Source organism: Vollenhovia emeryi, unplaced genomic scaffold (genome assembly GCF_000949405.1).
Source record: "Vollenhovia emeryi isolate VEMERY1.0 unplaced genomic scaffold, V.emery_V1.0 DF939203.1, whole genome shotgun sequence".
Taxonomy (NCBI): domain Eukaryota; kingdom Metazoa; phylum Arthropoda; class Insecta; order Hymenoptera; family Formicidae; genus Vollenhovia; species Vollenhovia emeryi.
In genome coordinates this window covers 313,272-326,497 of record NW_011967163.1, presented here as the reverse complement: position 1 = coordinate 326,497, position 13,226 = coordinate 313,272, and the positions used below count along the sequence as shown (strand labels likewise).

Genomic DNA, 13,226 nt, shown 5'->3' with positions numbered 1-13,226 from the left:
CGGAGATTTACCAATTTAACCAAATAGATATGCTGATGACAGTTGACACAAATCAATATCGATTTGAACTATTGAAAAAAACATTTTAAACTATTTCTGAAATTCATTGCAAATAAACAGAAATAGTTTCTTAATAAAACTCTTGCATACATTTTTACACTAATTTCATTAATGTCAAAGACGTGTGGTTCAAGAAAGCACCTGTATCACTGGCCATTTTGCCATCCCTGAGCGCGCGAAATTCTAGCTTTGCTATTCGAGATGTTTAAACTGTTCCCATTTGAAAACTATTATAGCCTCGACTTTTTCGTATTAGAATTTTTGTCTCAAAATGTTACAAAGTACTTGTCATTAAAATATTTATCGCCAGTTTAGGTACACCCTGTATATAACTTTGTACAGTTGCACGAAGTATAGTTTTTCCCATTAAACTATTTTTCATATAAAATCATGTATAAATCTATAAACTTATACAGAACAGTATCAACATTATCATCAAACCTCTCTACAGCCCCAAGTAGGCCTGGCCTTCACAACAAATTGCCTCCTCCCGAGGCACATTTGTGTGTATTCGCAACAGTGAATTTTTACGGTGAGGGGTTGTTGCCTTTCGCCAACCTCCTTTTCGGAGGACAGGGATATGTGCGGCAGGATACTCTCGGTAGTTGCCACTTCTCTCCGAGAGAGAGGTAGCGTCCGAGAAAACCAGCGGTATCCGTGGATTTAAATTCGGATCCTCTCGTTCATTTGTTTACCAAGTAGCGCGTATTTCTCTGCGCCACGCTCGCGACTACAGAACAAAATTTTATGCAATTAAGTACATGGATATATTTCCACGTTTATTTTTTCTAGATATTTATTCATGTCCATGCATGAAAAATGTTTACTGGTTTATTATATCTATTATATTATATGATTGTCATCAAAAAGGCTTTCTCGATAATGGAAATTGATCTAATTTCGACTTAATTTCGACGTTATGTCAGCACGTGGTATCATTAGCCGACCATCGCACCGCTTGTCGTATCGCAGTGAGGATTATCGCCCTAAATAATAAAGGATTCGTTACTATGTGTGCGAGCCATGCCTGTAAGTTACGGCGCAACCCCCGTTTTAAGTCGATACGTGACATATTTAACCGTTGAGACTTACATAGGTCACTCTCGACGAACTACGCTCGCGATCCGATTTATACTATTTGTTTTACGTCATTCGTTTCGTATGCGCTCGTACTTTGCGTACGAATCATTTATTTTCATCGACCCCGCCCACGTATGTGATGATGGTAAGCCAGCTCATTCGCAGGAATTTTGCGTACATTTTTTATCCGTAGATTCCGTGTGTTAAAAGAGACCGATAGTGTTCCGTAAAGTTTTCTACCAGGGACAATTGATTCCATCCCCAAAGTCTACCAAAATTGCGCTCCGATAATTATTCTGCATATTTAATAAGACAAAAATAGTAGAAACGGATTTTCATCATATTTCACTTTCAAGATACTTTTTGAAATTTGTAACATGAGTGATATTTTCTTTCCCAGTGCTAAATAACCGGACAAGTAATATTATTCGACCGTATTTAAAATTTCTAAAATATATTATGAAAATTAATCGACGGAGATTTCGGGAAGAACGCGAACTTCTGTAAAAGGAAAAAGACATTTGATAATTCATAAATCTTGATGCGCGAGCTAAGCTTGTTATTTAAATTGATGCGGTCGTAGAACGGCGGTGCTGGAGGCATTGTTTTTCAGCTGATAATTAACGTGGGCAATGGTAATGAGGAATGCGACTCGTGAAGCGTTCCGGAATAATATCCGGGAAATGGACGCCGCGCGCCGATACGGCGATCCTAGCGGAAGCTTCGTTTCACCAGTTGCTAACCCCTGCTCTAGGCATCTTGGAACTTTAGACTGTTTTCTTCGTTGAAACTTTCTTTACGTTGAAAACTGCACGGAGCACGGTGGCGGCGTGCTGAATTATTAAGAGGATTATAGACCCCCTGTGCAACTCGGGGACGGTGTAAGAAGCGACATGGCGTCGGAGGAACGTCGCGCAGCGCGACGAAGCGGTCTGCGCCTGGTTACCGGGCCCCGATTGGTCCACGTTTGGTACCTACCCCGCTGGAAGGGGTTCCCCAGCGGCGCGGGGTAGTGGTGGCGGTCAGGTCATCACCGAGGGTTGGAACAAGAAGGCAGGAGCAGAGGGTACTTGGGCCTCGGCCGGAGAAACGAGACCGCTCGCGACGTGTCACGAAACGAGCCACAAAACGACGACTGATGGCAGGCCGGCTAGTTAGTTTGCTCTTCTTCGTTCTTCTGATATATCTGGCACGATTGCTGCAGCGTAATCGCGAGGCGCTGAAGGCCGCGTCGTAAAGTGGCCGCGGACCAAACGGGAGGCTCTTCGCTCTTGGGCATCTTAGTGATCTTGGACAGTCAAAGCGACCAAGGTAGGACCCTTATTTCAAAACAGGCGTTTTCCGAACAGCGCGAAAGCGTGAAACTTGAAAAGGTAGTCTTTCATTTGTAAACACAAAAGTATACGGCGCATGCCTGAAGAAACGGAAGACTCGTCTGACAAGTGAACGGCAAGTGAAAAAATCTAGAGACTACCTAAAATACAAACGGATTTCCGCTAGATTCTTTAGATATTTCTTTGCCGATTTATAATGCATCGCGTCGTTTGCGTAATCGACCGCGTGCGCAAAAGAAGAGTGTACTTCTGGAAGTTTCGCTTGCATAATTTCACGCATGACGGCCTCGTGCATGACAAATGATGCGGATCGTGTTTAGTGTGCCAATTAACCGCGAGTTGTAATGCTGTTAACGAGTTTTAACGGCACTTTCGCGCGATAAAGCGTTCGATATTTACGATGAAGCAATGGTCAGTTCGTGCCGTTTGCTCGTAGATGATGAAGCAGCAACAGGGCCTGGTGGCCGATCTCATGCCCAACATAAGGGTCATGAAGATCTTCGGGCACTTCGTATTCAACTATTACGACGACAATTCGTCCAAATACCTACACAAAGTGTACTGCTGCGTAAGTAACCACGAGTTTCGACATTTTCGTAGTGTTTCTTCCAAACCGCAACGACAAAATCTAATTCCCACTGGTCGAATCGAAGCCGTTGTCGACATTGCTCAGTCTATGATTTTCGAGTAGCATCTTGACGATATTGTAAAAATCGTCGGAAAGTCACTGCTATGTTTAGTTTACATCCACGTTTCTGTGGATCAAAGTGACGATCCTCCGGGTCGCGCACGCACACCGCAACGACTATCTTTTCCAGGTAAATCTATTTCTGCTGCTGTTGCAATTCGGCCTGTGCGCGGTGAATCTGATCATCGAGAGCGCCGACGTCGACGATCTCACGGCCAACACGATCACCCTCCTCTTCTTCACGCACAGCATCGTCAAGATCGTTTACTTCGCCATTAGGAGCAAGTACTTCTACAGAACGTGGGCGATATGGAACAATCCGAATTCCCACCCGCTCTTTGCCGAGAGCAATGCGAGATACCACGCGATCGCCCTCAAGAAGATGAGGCTGCTGCTCTTCTTGGTCGGCGCCACCACCGTGCTCGCCGCGGTAGCTTGGACCACTCTCACGTTCTTCGAGCATCCGATCAGAAAACTCGTGGATCCGGTCACGAACGAGACGACAATTATCCAGGTAATAATTCAGACTTGTGATACGCAAAACATATTATTTTTCTTCAGCACGTAAATTAACAAATTATTGAAACTGGTTCGAAATGCTTTAATATAAAATTGCTTCCGCTATTAAATCGTCATACTTTTTACTTTACTTTTCTTTATCTACGCCATTGCACTTATTGCACTACGTAATTGCACACTCGAAACTTAGTTTCTTCACATATGAATATACAAATTTCTTTTCTTCGTGATTTAGTTGCCGCAACTGCTGGTCCGTTCGTTCTATCCGTTCAACGCCGGCAAGGGAATAACGCATATATTGATACTCATATACCAATTATATTGGGTGCTCTTCATGCTCATTAACGCCAATTCGTTGGACGTTCTCTTCTGTTCATGGCTGTTGTTCGCCTGCGAACAATTGCAGCATTTGAAACAGATCATGAAACCCCTGATGGAGCTGAGCGCAACTTTGGACACGGTGGTTCCGAACAGCAGTGAGCTCTTCAAGGTACATCAAATTTCAACGTTTACCGATTGTTCGCATAAATTTTATTCCCTTTTGCATTTGCAATTGTAACAGCAAGAGTAAACGATTCGAAGATCCAGAAAATCTTACATCCGCAAGATTAAGACTTCCCTCAGACTTTATACGTTCAACACCTACAGAATTTTCTTGTGCACGCAGGCTGGTAGCGCGGATCATCTGCGTGAATCAGACAATCAGCCGCCACCGCCGATACCGCCCCAAGGCGACAGTATGCTGGATCTCGATCTTCGTAACATATACAGCAATCGGCAGGACTTCACGGCGACCTTCCGGCCAACCGCCGGTATGACCTTCAATGGTGGCGTAGGACCGAACGGATTAACGAAGAAGCAAGAGATGCTCGTGAGGAGCGCCATCAAGTACTGGGTGGAGAGACACAAGCATATCGTCAGGTGAGTCAATTTTATCAGATCGACCTACGATATTCGCGCAGGTCTTGACGAGGCTTGTCGCGATGCCAATTGGATTGGCTTCTCGCCCCGTAAAGAGAGGTCGCAAGATAAAGCGCCAAGACGTGCGGGATAAAAGATTCAGAATGCCGTGACGAGAGATGCAAAACCGCCCCCCCATGCTCTACTTACCCCGCTGAAGACGTATAGTTAATTCATGCGGCTCCTACACCACGAGCGAACGACGGATCATTTCTTTGAAAGTCATCTGCATCTCTTGTGTGAACTAGTGACCCAGAATAATCCTATATAACACGCTTACGGCGTGTAAAGTATTTAGTATATAGTCGGCATTATATTGACCCCATAGAAAGACGCGCTAACTACTCTCTCAATTATTAAAGGGCGCGTATGACAAAGTTGCGGCCAAACATCGCGCTCGTGAATATTTTAGGATACGCATAAACATATTTTATATGTCATTCTTTCGAGACACCTCATATCAATTATATAATATATGATATTGGGAAAAGAACTTTCTTTACATCGAGGTACCACGGGTAAAACCGAGAGCTTTGCAATTTTGATCGCGGCTAAAAAAGAAATAAGGGGAAAATAAATACAACTCTACAAACGTCCAAATATTAAGTGTACTTTGGCGTATAAGGCGGACTAATTATTGCAATCTATGCCACGGTTTAAATTCTTCTAATACTTCTGTCGATCATTTCATTTTGCTACTTATTAATAAACGCTAATTTGTGAAGCGCAAGAATCATCAGTGAGCGGTGCTGCAATGCGCTTTGTCGTATTGATGTATGTGTAAACTCCGTAATATCAAAAAAATTGCAGAGATCACTAATAGGAAGCCAATCACCGATATAAGATAATAAATTTTTTTTAAGCCAACTCTATTCTTGTACAATAACGAACTAAACGATGCTCAATTGAAATCCGCGTGGCAACGCATTGAAGCTAATCGAAACTGAACAAAGTCTGAAATCGAGTAAAACCCCGGTAAAAAATTTGTCATGCATAAGCATGCATAAATATATAGTATTATATAAACTTTTACATTGTACGTTTCTATACAAAATTTTATAAAGTTCTATATAATTTTATAGAATTATGCACGCTTCCTGTTATAGAAATGTACGCGAAATAATTACTAGAAAATTACTGTACATCAATAATTTCTAAATAATTCAATTACTGAACCCTAGTAATTGTTCAGTGCTTTGTTCCCAGTTGTAACATTTCTGTAAGGGTTTATATGAAAAATTTTTTTTAAGGGAGAACTTGCTCATTTACAATTACATAACTTTGTACAATTGTACACAAATATATATAATTATAAACAATTTTTCACATAAAAAAATTTTTCATATGAAAGCATGTATAAAACTATATAGAAATATACAGTGTAAAAATGTATGGACATATTTCACGTATAATTATATATAATACTATAATATTTATGCATGCTCATGCATGACGAATTTTTTTCCGGAATTTACTTGAATTTATGGATAGTAAAAGTAAAAGTTTCTCGAAAGTAAGACGAGTAAAACGGGTCTACTTTCGACGCTCGTCTACAGTTTGACAACTAATCGCGAATAACACGGATTCCGGTTAAAAGGGCTTTCCTTTCTCCAATTGTGACGTACATCGGTACTTGGTAAAGTTCCGAGTGTGCGGAATACGATCCGAGCATCGGCAAGATCGATCGCTCCTCGGGGAAAAAGAAAATTTCTTTTTTTTTTCGCGAGAACGGCGCGAACGGATGCCGTGTTCCTGTAGGTTCGCGGGGGGTGCCGAAGCCACTCGTCGACTGGCACGGGATGCGCGTGTTCCCACGGTGGTGAAGTATTTATTCTAAGAAAGCGCGATATTGACCGCAACGGGGGTCGTGTGTTGTACGGACTGCGCGATTCATGGGGGGACGGGTGTGCTCGCTGCGGCGCGTTCACGTGCACGTAACGTGCGCACACGTGGTTCACCTGCCAACGCACGCGTGACGACAGATTTTCGTTCATGGGGTCGGGTCCCGCGGACACATGTTTCACACCCGTGCGGCGCCATTGGCCGGATTATGCGCGTGCCAATGACAGCCAATTTTATTGCATACCCCGATACAGGGATCCCCCGTTGTTATCTTCAGCGCACGTTTCTTTTTATTCTTTTTATTAGGCAGAGTGGAATATACAATCTCTAGACCCGCGCGATTTCGGTACTGTACCTGAATTTCTCGAAAGTTAAAAGTAAAAGTTTCTCGAAGGTAAGAAGACAAGTGAAACGGGTCTATTTTCGACGCTCGTCTACAGTTTGATAAACTAATCGCGAGTAACACGGATTCCGGTTAAAAGGACCGTCCTTTTTCCAGTTCTGACGTACATCGTACTTGGTGAAGTTCCGAGTATGCGGAATACGATCCGAGCAAGATCGACATACATCGAATCTTCCGTTACTTGTGTGCAGACATGAACTTTCTTCCGAGAAACTCTCCTCTTTGATTTTAACTTGAAATTCCCTAATTAATTCTCGATGACCTTAGCAAGAGCCTAAGGGGCCTGCGAATTGACCCGAAAATCGTTACGGTGGTTATTACCTGCGAACAGTAGAGGCTCGTATTATCACCTACGCGATATTGGAAGATATTGACCGCAACGGAGGTCATGTCCTACGCGTAAGTAGTCTAAGGGGATGAAGTGCTTCCACACAGCGGACTGTATATCGCGCTATTCGTTCCGGAGTTGCAAGAATTTCCAATCCACACGATCCTACCGCGCTCGACACGTTCTCGCGTTTTGCAGATCGGATTTTTCACGGACGGTGACAGCCCGGCGATAACGGGCCATTCGCGTTTTCTCGAGGCACCTCCGACGTATCGATCATTCACTTACAACAGTGCCAACTCGAACGATCGACGAAATGGAATACACGTGGTGAAACGGAAGCGAATATTCGCCCGTCGCTGTTCAACTTTGTTCTAATCGCTTAGTTTAGTATGAAAATCAAGGGTGACGTACCTATGGAACGTACGAAAGGACGGGTATTACGAATATATCTTTCATGAGCCGCTTGTCAACGGCGCTTTTACACGCGGGCATAAGTCACCCGTAGACGGCCCGGGTCGTCCTTTCAGCGATCGGCGATGTTAACAGTAATTGTTGTGTCTATGTAGATTGGTCACCGCGGTCGGAGATGCATACGGTTTCGCGCTTCTGCTCCACATGCTGACGACGACCATCACTTTGACGCTGCTCGCCTACCAAGCGACGAAGGTGAGTTTGCCAGATGGCCGGGCTCCTTTTCAAGGTCCCGAGCAAATGACTTATCGATCGTATAAATTAGTAAGGCAAGTAATGCCAAGTCGATGAGTTAACGCGAACTCGAACATTACTTAAGGATTAAGTATTTATACTAATATGTTCGAGTTTTAAATGCTACAGGTGAACGGTATAAACGTATACGCGGCCTCCACGATCGGCTACGTGCTCTACACGTTCGGCCAGGTCTTTTTGTTCTGCATTTTCGGGAATCGTCTGATTGAAGAGGTGCGTACGCGCCAAGCTCGCAGAAGACTCGACGAGTCTCTGGAGCTTTCGGCATATAAAATGGTGTGCTCTGATAAAACATTAGGGCGGACGTGATAAAAATTTCACAGATGGAAAACCGTTTTTTTAAATGCAGTTTTGAGTAATACGAGAATAAAGACGTCGCCAGTAAACAATTAACCAATGTAGGAAAATTACTAAACGACACAACTGGCAAATCACAGATAGTATTTAATAACGCCAGTAGTTAAAAACCAACACTGAGAAAAATGTCCGATTAAATATAATCGGATAATCCATTTACATGATAACAAACGGATATGTCCGATTAAATTGTATATCCGATGAAAAATTTGATCGGTTTTTTAATCAAATTTCATCGGTAATTGCATTTCATCGGATAAATTTCATCGGATATATCCATAATTTAATCGGAAAAAGTAATCGGAAAAATTAACCATCGGACATACTATTTAATTGGTTTATCCGATGAAAATTTTTCTCAGTGAATGATATCCAATTTTAACGACCTACACTGGCAAACGTTTTTTCTTTAAAATCTGTTACAAGATTGTTAAAGATCACATATGAGATATTATTCAAAGATAAAGATATAAAAATTACACTCTTTGGTTGGCGAGTGCAGAGTCCATTGAAATTGCATCGTTATTCATTAAATATGTACAAGAGCGACGAGAGAACTGCGTTGGACGAAAGATCAAGTTGAACCTGGCACATTCTAATTAGAGAAGTTTATTGCGAAAAATATTACCTCAGCCAGGGTTTGAACCTGGACCTCCCTACACTGTAGGCGTCTCACCAATTCGACCACCGAGGCATGCGGTGATATTTGTCGCAATGAACAGTCCAATGATGATACTTTCGACTTTAAACAACTTTGAGTAACGCGTTAATTGTAAGGGTCCCGTCTGTTTTTAGAGCACCTCGGTGATGGAGGCGGCTTATTCTTGCCACTGGTACGATGGGTCGGAGGAAGCTAAGACGTTTGTGCAGATCGTGTGTCAACAATGTCAGAAAGCTATGTCAATATCGGGGGCGAAGTTCTTCACGGTGTCCCTAGATCTCTTCGCTTCGGTAAGGCTAAATCTATCTCGGTCTGCGCCTCCGCCCCCCCCCCCCCCCGAGCTTGAATTTCTCTTCGCTCGATTATTACATAGCCAGGTTAACAGTTACGATAGAATAATGTGATTAATAATTTTCTAAAAATTCCCACAGGTACTGGGAGCCGTGGTGACTTACTTCATGGTGTTGGTGCAACTGAAGTGAACGCTCGGCTCCAGACGCGAATGCAGTCTCGCGCGTTGCACAGCGGCGTGCAAGATTATATTTTTTAACGTGTTTACAAGGGATCAAACGGAGCGATCGTGTCGCGAGGATTCTCGCGGGGAGAATCCGGCGTCTTCACGGGCGCCTAGCAAAGTATTGAGAATCACGAGATTGGAAAATCATGAAAAGCTACGTCGCTCGGAACGGAGTTTGAGCGATGAAAATGATAGAAATTATTTTTACCGTCACTCAAGAGATCGATCGGCGATAAAACCTAAATATATCCTTTTTATTTCATTTGTTATCGAGATTAACGAGCGGTGGGAGCACCTTTCTTTCGTTAAAGTGTAAATTTTAGCGCGTAGCTCTCTGTATAATTTTTCTCTCCACGTTTATTGTGCAAATATAGCGACAGCAAGGGATAACGGCAATGTAAGCACTCGTCGCGATTAATTTTCATGCACATTAATTATAAGTCGTAATGCTTAACGGGGAAGATATACGCTAATGTCATTCGAGGTACACGCCGCGGCGGCTCGTACCGATTGTCGTACGATCGATGGAACGTACATTAACGAACGGAGACGGAGGGAAGCTTATTGCCTTTGTTTTAGTCGTCCAGCAAAATTGCCTTGTTACGTTCTCAGACATATTCTATATATTTTAAAAATCCCGTGTGGCGGATTAAGTGGCGCGTGTACATTGACGAAGCGTCCTAACAGAGCGTGTAAATATAAGCTGTAATTGTATAAGAGGTGAGATTATCTTTTTTTTTTTTAGCAAAACAATAACGCCTAATTGTAATGTTACATTTGTTAGTGGCACGCTTTGTCTTTGCACGCAACAGGCAACAGGTTTACACTGGTTTACGGCGTTACCACAAACGCACGTCAACTCTTTTTATTAATTACATTTCTTACATTCTATATTAAGAGTTAGATCGCGAGAATATTGCCAATTAGATGCCATTTTAATTTTATCTCACGAATCTTGCAACCTTTAAGTGAATTTTCTTTCTCTTCTCTCTCTCTCTCTCTCTCTCTCTCTCTCTCTCTCTCTCTCTCTCTCTCTCTCTCTCTCTCTCTCTCTCTCTCTTTATTTCTCTCTTCCCCTCCCCCTTTCTCTCTTTCTTTTGTCGTATTAATGGTAAAATTTTACGATTTTACGATTTTACTCTCAGCATAGAAAATGAACTTCAACACGTAATAATAATTTATTAATCTCCCTATTTATTGTCATTTAACCCTGCAGCGGGGACAAAGCCTTTACTTCTTATCGCGCATCTACCGGAGGTTAAAAATTTGTCAGTTAACAAATGGCGATTAACAGAATGACTGTGAGTCTGCCGCGAGATAAATAAAAGATGTCGCGAAAAATCTCGCGGCATCGGAATGGGCAAGCGTCAGAAGCGTCTCGCTTCTCGATGTAAGAAGCGGCGATACAATTGATGTAGTACGTCAATTACTATGGTACAATTATCGAGCGGTACTCGGATCTAAATATAGAGAATAATATATACGTAACCACGTGAGCGTGGACAAACGTATACCTAATGTACCTCGTTTTTTATATCTCGTAACATCTCTCGGTGTCTTTAGTAAGATAACATTTTGTCACCTAAAAGATGTTCAAGAGAAGATATTTGCACCGTGCATGGCTGCTCATTCTGACCGTTACAATATAAATATGTATCTTTCATCGACGCGGATATCGTTTTACGAGACAACGCGAGATATTTTTAGTTTCTTTCGTCAAAAGGCGAGAGGTGTCGTCGAGAAGGAGGAGCGTTAAATATTATAGGACGCAAAGCGAACGTGTCTGGCGATATCCGAGCTCGATCTACTTTTACATTAATATATAATTAACGTATGTGTACATTACTATGGTCAAGTATTAATCGATGAGATCACAGTATTATCAAATAGTTTTTCTCTATGTAAAGCTGTACTATATTTATTTAATAAAATCTTGATATAAATATTCATATAAATTCCGTGTCGCAAGGAGAATCCGTATTTTTCTCGCGTTCGACTCTGTCGAGAGTTTAGCAAACTGCGACGTTCTCGCAACGTAATCTCACGAAAAAATCGTCTTTCGCTCGTCGAAACTGCAACGTGAATTCGCGAGTGTATTGTTGTAAGGCGGCACTTTAAGAAATAAAAGTTATAGAAAACGCGCCGGAGCACACAGCCACGTTGCAGTAGCCGCGATAATAAAGATTGTCTTGCTTCACGAAATCTAATAAATTAGCACCGACCGCGCCGAGTTTCTCCTTATTCGATTCGACCGTTGCCTTCGGAGAACGTGATTTTTCCGACATGTAGAAAGTAACAATATTTGTATTAAATGTGATTTACGAGTGAACCGCGCGTGCTAGTTAGCAGAAACAGGATTGTAGGGCTGAAGAGGGATCACGCCTTGCCATTCTTATTTACCCGAGGAACGGCTCCGAAAATTATGGACAAAGGATGAACTTTTTGTTCGCACTGCATTCTTCATCACATTCTCCCCCTTCGCTATTTAAAAATTTAATATAAAATATCAGGATAAATACCTCTGACGAACGAAATAAATTCAGATGCGCGCAGCTGCGCGCCTCTCCTCGTATTTTTCCAGCGTTAATAATAAAATATTGACATAAAGTGTGGTTATATGTGTACAGGGAATTTTAAAACTTTACAAGCTTGTAGTACTTACTGAACTGGATTAAAAAAAAGTTTAATTAATATAAATAGGCAAATAAATCCATTTTAAATAAACAACTTCCGTTTCGATAGCGTAAACCAATTAAATGCTGTTTATCGTTTGTGAAAACAAAAGACTTAACAACAGCACGAAACTATTTTACTATTTTAATTTCTATCAAGTTCAGCTTTGGGTAATATAGGATTTGTATCAGAATCCAAAGTGAAATTCTGTTTAAAACTGCATGTGCTACGTAACAGAAAATATTTAAGAAATCGCACTTATAAAACGTATTTACAAAATTGTAAAATTCTATTCTGAAATGTGATGCGAAATATGCATTATTTAAAGTGAGCTTTAAAAACATATTTTATGTCTCTCCATTGCACGTTTAATATCTTCGTGTGTCACCGAATATCATACCTTTTTTAAAAATTCCTGCATTTTAAACCGTTTGATACGCTCTCTCGACACGCAATTTACAGATTAATATTTATACAACAATATTTGTGGTATTTACGAAAAGTATTAAACCACTTTAAACGATTTACAATTCGCGTCTCTCGCAGAGCTCAGAAGTTTCGCCCGTATACTGCAAATTCACAAAAACACGCAGTCATAGATAGGTAATTTTTATCGAGGCAGAAAATCGGCCGAGTCTTTTTGTTCTGCATATTCGTGAATCGCCTGATTGAAGAGGTGCGTACGTGCGAAGCTCTCAGGAGACTCGACGAGTCACTGGAGCTTTTAGCACAAAATGGTATTCTCTGATAAAACATTAAGACGAGCGTGATAACAATTTCACAGGCGAAAAACCGTCTTTTTTAATACGCAATAAATTTAAAAATATGAAATATTTGGACATTAACAACCTGTCACGGCTCCCAGTCCTTTATTCCTTCAAATTTGTGCTTATCACATTTGAGCCATACGAATTTTATTAATTACGCGGACGTAACACGCGTTTCTTACTTCATTTAATTATTTGTTCGAGTGGAAGGGTAATACCGGGGATACATTGTACACTGACATAATTTTGTTTAAACGAAGTAAATAGATTTACTTAAAATTATTTTTTTAATATAAACTCACAATGTT

At 41.5% G+C, this 13,226-nt stretch overlaps 2 protein-coding genes across 11 annotated transcripts in view; one reads left to right on the top strand and one right to left on the bottom strand.

The window, feature by feature from the left end:
• LOC105561666 overlaps positions 1-13,226 on the bottom strand; it is a 40,169-nt gene that overhangs the window by 5,467 nt on the left and 21,476 nt on the right. Inside the window, exon 1 of one of the 10 annotated variants that reach the window (XM_012011853.1) lies at positions 7,208-7,559. The exons of 8 other annotated variants lie outside the window; for them this stretch is intronic. The gene's annotated coding sequence lies outside the window, so the exon portion shown is untranslated. Of the gene's footprint in view, positions 1-501; positions 1,903-7,207; positions 7,560-13,226 lie in introns of those variants that run through there. One more of the 10 variants, XM_012011851.1, reaches the window with a different exon arrangement.
• Positions 2,009-10,220, top strand: LOC105561667 (odorant receptor coreceptor). Its single transcript, XM_012011854.1, has 9 exons — positions 2,009-2,451; positions 2,911-3,042; positions 3,293-3,676; positions 3,917-4,171; positions 4,349-4,602; positions 7,784-7,883; positions 8,052-8,156; positions 9,096-9,251; positions 9,393-10,220. Exons 2-9 carry the CDS (start codon positions 2,911-2,913, stop codon positions 9,441-9,443), a joined length of 1,437 nt encoding a protein of 478 aa, XP_011867244.1. The 5' UTR covers positions 2,009-2,451; the 3' UTR covers positions 9,444-10,220.